This window comes from Castor canadensis, chromosome 1 (genome assembly GCF_047511655.1).
Source record: "Castor canadensis chromosome 1, mCasCan1.hap1v2, whole genome shotgun sequence".
NCBI lineage: Eukaryota > Metazoa > Chordata > Mammalia > Rodentia > Castoridae > Castor > Castor canadensis.
Genome location: NC_133386.1, coordinates 191,613,380 through 191,618,628, shown reverse-complemented (window position 1 = coordinate 191,618,628; position 5,249 = coordinate 191,613,380). Strand labels below are relative to the sequence as shown.

Sequence of the window (5,249 nt, the reverse complement as noted above, 5' to 3'; positions counted from 1 at the left end):
CATATTTAATCTTAGGCCAGAAACCAGAAATTTTCAGTTATAGATCATTCATAACCAGTCATAACTATGTGACTAGTTTCTACAATGTCATGGGGAAGAAATGATACATCTATTATTTGTTGATGTTCTTGAAAGTAGATTTTCTTTCTTATGTTCTGTCTTCAGATCTAAGTTCCCTGAATGATAGCTGTACAATAGGGACTACAAAGATGAGATAGGGAACAGTAGAACTCCTAGATGAAGTGAACCAGAGTTTCCTAATTACTAAACAAAAAATCATATTGTGATGTGAGTGTAAGATGCTGGCTCTTTTGTTAAGTCATTGATGTATCTCAGTTATTGTACCTATAACTTTCTTAACTGAAAATTACATGAAATTACTTGGGAGTCAAATCATAATGACTTGATTATTAATATATTTATTTAAGATAATCTTAAAAATGAATATGATATAAATATAGAAATATGAAAGTATTTGTCCATTCATATTGATTTAAAAGAAAATTAATTAAAAATATCATCTGTTGGTGCAAGATGATTGTCAAGTGTAACAGATTTCAGAACATAGGAAAATACATATTTGTTTTAGAATGTAAGAGAACAAGCACTTAGAAAGTATGATGGGAATTGTCATGTGGTGCTGAGTTCTTCATATTTAATGTCATTATATGAAGAATAACATGACTTTGTCCTTGTTCATTTGTTTGTTTGTCCTTCCATCTGTTTGCTGTGGGCGCTTGCCTATTCCGGATAAATTGTAGTTGGGTTTCATCAGAGACACACTTTTATAAGAAAACATTAGGATGGATAAGTGGAGAAAAGGAGCACTGTTTGGTAACAGGGGAATTGTATGACAAAGGACTACGTCATGTAGATAAGAAGGGAAATACGGAAAATAGTGTGAGGAGTTGGTAATAATCATTGATTACAATAAATGTATGTGTTTACTCCTAATTTTTGGTGTGCTAACAAATGAACACAGTTTATGTGCTCTAACACTGAACTAAATACCATTTTAAGTGAATATTTTTAGGACACTGGATTTTAGGTGTGAAGAAGTTAAAGAATTAATGATAGGATTAATGTTTTCCATATCTAGCATAACTGATGGCAGGAGTATATAAATAATAATAATAATGCACTTATTTTATCAATAACAAATGAATCAGCATTCTTAAACAAATTTCACCAGAATATAAAAAGAAGTCCTAAGTGCAGCTTGCTGGCTCACACCTAGAACTCGAGGTACTTGAAAGTAGTATATAGAAAGATCACAGTTTGAGGCCACCATGGACAAAATTAATGAGACTCTATCTCAAAAAGCGAACTTGGCATGGCATCTCAGGCTTATAACCCTAGGTACCTAGAAGACAAAGGAAGGAGATTGCAGCCTGAGGTCAGCCCAAGACAAAAGCATGAGGTCTTAAATAAAAAATAATGTAGACTGGGGCCTGGCTCAAGTGGTAGAGTTCTTACCTAGCAAATGTATGGTCTTGATTTCAATTCCCAGTACTACCAATAAATAAATAATAAAAAATGAATGAATAAATAAATAAACTAAATTGAAAAGAGCTGTGTGTGGAGCTCAAGCTATAGGATATTTGTGGTCCTGAGATTGCACCCTCGTACTGCCAAAAAACAAAAACAAAAGCAAGGAAGGAATAATTAAAACTCACTTTGACTAACAGTCAGAATGTTTGAGAATAAAATCTTTGTGTAGAAAGAAGATGAAATGTTATTGTCAGTTCAAAGAATATAATGTAAACCCAAAAAAAAATAGAAAAACCCTATAACAAAATTCTAATAGTAATTATGAAAAAAATTATTCCTCCATAATATGCTATAATTAATAATGTTCATTTCTCAATATGCTGGGCATCATTTTGGGAAAATCTAATAAAACACATTAGATAATATTTCACAAATTGATTTAAGCTGAATATTAGTTGATTTTAGAAGTTTCAAATCCCATCTCATAAAAACAAACCAATGTACTCATGAAAATAGGTGTGAAATTCTTATCTCCACATCCTCCAATTGAAATAATCTGTGTTTAATTATCACTTTTTATCTGACATGTATTTTCAATCAGCTGGTTATCTTCTCTAAGCCAGAGTTGACAGCACAGTATGAAAGAAAAACCTAGATATTTGTTACCAAAAATGACAACTTTAATTTCTACAAAATTAATTCAAGGTGAAAATATTCCACTTCTGAAAAATGACAAGCATTATGCCAAATATATTGAAGAAACCAAGAACAGCATGTATGTGTGAGGAAATATTTGAACCATTTTTCTATAAGTCTGGATGATTTGAAACTGTTGAACTAAGGGGAAAAAATCCCAGTAAGACAAATATCCCTCAATTTAAAGGCCTTAAATGCAATTGCTAGAATCATTTTAACTGTTTTTGGAAGATAATACTAGCCAATTACTTTGTATTCTACTTCCAAAAGACTCTCCTCATCTTGGGTAGATCTATCCAAAAAATGTAGTTTTGAGAGCTAATTACCAAACAAAAAGAGTTTTCAGGAAATTAAATTGATACTTGAGACGTGATCCCTAGGGTGAGGGTGAAGATTCTTATTTAAGAACAGGGGATATATGAAACAAGCAAAAATATTGTAGAACTTACAACTTATACATTACTTGTATTTTCTGAGGCTGCTTCATGTAAATTTATTGTGGTAAGCTTTAACAATACTGTTTGAATAATTTTTAAGAATTGTTGTAAATTAGTAAAAAAAAAAAAACTTATGAAACTCATTTACCTGAAATTGAAAGACTTATTTGTATTATGCACATATCTCTTAAATTTTTAAATTACAAAGTTAAATAATATTAGCTGTATGTCAAAAAATGTTAATTACCTCAACAATGAAAATGGCTGAACATAAACTTGTAAAGTAATATACAAGAAAATGCATATGAAAAGAATGTGGTCAGAACACTGGTATTTATCAATATATTTACTCAAAAGCATAAGTAGATATGGCTAAGCAGTATAAAGGTATGATACATTGTATGGATAAGAAAATGTACATCTGTTTTTGTTTCAGAACAAGCATTAAGAATATAACAGCACTTTCAAGCAGTGCAAACTAGTTTCATGTTGATGGATTTTAATATGAAGGTGAAGAGTGTCTGTTTTTGTTTTAGTCTAGTTTTTTCTTACCTTAGTGTGCTCTGGCAATAGCATTATTAGAACAGATCATAGTCCAGTTTGATCAAATTTTACTTAAAAAGATGACATCAGAAAGGGGAAATAAGAAAAGGAGAAGCAGTTGGCAAATTGGGTATTATTTGACAATGGATAAACTCATGTAGAAATAAAGTAAATATGAAAAACAAAGTGTGGTCATATGCTGGACCAGAGGAAAGCATGCTGAAGTTAATGTTTTTCATATTTCTCACGAGGAATGGGACAGTTGAGAAAGGTAAAGTAGCAGTAATTTATCTGTTTATTTCTTCAGTAACAATGACTTGATTAAGGAAAATTTGTTATTATTTGGAGTACAAAAAGGGGAACTTAACACTCATTTTCAATGAGAAAGAACGAAAATTTCAAGGGAAAATCTTTGGATTAAAAGAAGGTGGCATATGATTGCCAATGCAGCAAAAATAATATACCCAAATAAAATAAAACAGAAGAAATCTCTAACACAAGTACAATCTTAATGAGAGAATAATGAAGCATCAGTTCTCCAAAATATGCTTAAAATAATAATTTTCACAACTCAATACATTTGCTATCACTACAATCAACTCTGTTAAAACTGTATCTAATAAAATACACAAGCTCTTATATCTTGAATTGATTTTAATTTCATATTGTTTCATTCCTGACATTTCAAATCTCATCTCTTATAAACAGAAAGGTTATGATGAAAATATGATATCAAATATGTGTATTCATTCTTCTGATCCAGGTAATGGAAAAGGAGAATGTAATTCCAAATGAGAATTAATCTTGAATTTTCCATATTTTCAGATGGAGAGCAAATGAGAACACAAAAATCAAATATCACTACTCATATGGAATTTGTTCTCTTGGGGTTTTCTGATAGTCCTCATCTTCAATGGATTCTTTTTGGAATATTTTTCTTCATGTATTTGACTATTCTACTGTGCAACAGTATTATAATACTAATAACAAAAATTGACCCTGTTCTTCAGACCCCTATGTATTTTTTCCTTAGTAATTTTTCCTTTCTGGAAGTCTGTTATGTAACAGTCACAATGCCAAGAATGCTCTTGGATCTTTGTACTCAAAAGGGAAGCATTTCTTTGTTTGACTGTGCTGCACAAATGTGTTTTATCCTCATCCTTGGAGGCATGGAGTGTCTCCTGCTGACAGTGATGGCCTATGACCGCTATGTGGCAGTCTGTAACCCTCTGCATTATGCGCTAGTCATGAATCACAAGGTCTGCACACAGCTGGTGGCTGCCTCCTGGATCAGTGTAATTCCAGCTGCGATTGGACAAACATACCAGATTTTCTCTTTGCATTTTTGTGGTTCTAACAGAATTAATCACTTCATCTGTGACATCCTCCCAATACTCAGGCTTGCCTGTCATGAGACATTTGTGAATGAGATAGCAGTCTATGTAGCTACAGTGGTGTTTATCATGGTTCCGTTTCTGTTGATCATTGTCTCCTATGGCAAAATTATCTCCAGCATTCTGAAATTGTCATCAGCCAAAGGGAGAGCTAAATCTTTCTCCACTTGTTCATCTCATCTGATCATTGTAGTTCTATTCTACGGAACAGTGAGCATCACGTATTTACAAGCCACATCAAATTCATCTGAAGAAACTGGAAAACTGCTGTCTCTTTTGTATATGATTTTAATCCCAACTTTGAATCCTGTCATCTATACTCTCAGAAACAAGGATATCACTTTGGCACTAAAAAAATTATTTATTAAGTTATTAATATGAGAAAATTGAATACTCAGAAGAAATTTCCTTATCAGTTCATGTAACTAAACCCCCAAAATAGTTTTGTTATACATTCTTGAATAACAATAACTAATTTTATGTTAAAAACTCATACTATGCCATGAGAGCTTTGCTATATTGGGTTTCATTAAGAATGAAGAGTACAAATTAAATCTATTGCAAGGATTTATTTTCAGTCTTCCATCTCATGGTTAATTACTGGGTTTAGAGTTGCCTGAGTAGCACAAGGAAAGATTACTGAGTATGTTGGATAACTGCAGATTGTAGTCTTATTATTAAGATGACT

At 31.9% G+C, this 5,249-nt stretch overlaps 1 protein-coding gene across 1 annotated transcript; it reads left to right on the top strand.

Annotated features, from left to right (window-relative positions):
• The first annotated feature begins 3,976 nt into the window (after positions 1-3,976).
• LOC109676861 (olfactory receptor 10AG1-like) lies at positions 3,977-4,942 on the top strand. The gene has a single exon (XM_074069071.1). It carries the CDS (start codon positions 4,004-4,006, stop codon positions 4,940-4,942), a length of 939 nt encoding a protein of 312 aa, XP_073925172.1. The 5' UTR covers positions 3,977-4,003.
• The last annotated feature ends 307 nt before the right edge of the window (positions 4,943-5,249 follow it).

What these genes read in the sequence shown, in the direction of transcription:
- LOC109676861 (XM_074069071.1), top strand. Translation starts at nt 4,004, where the DNA reads ATGAGAACACAAAAATCAAATATCACTACTCATATGGAATTTGTTCTC.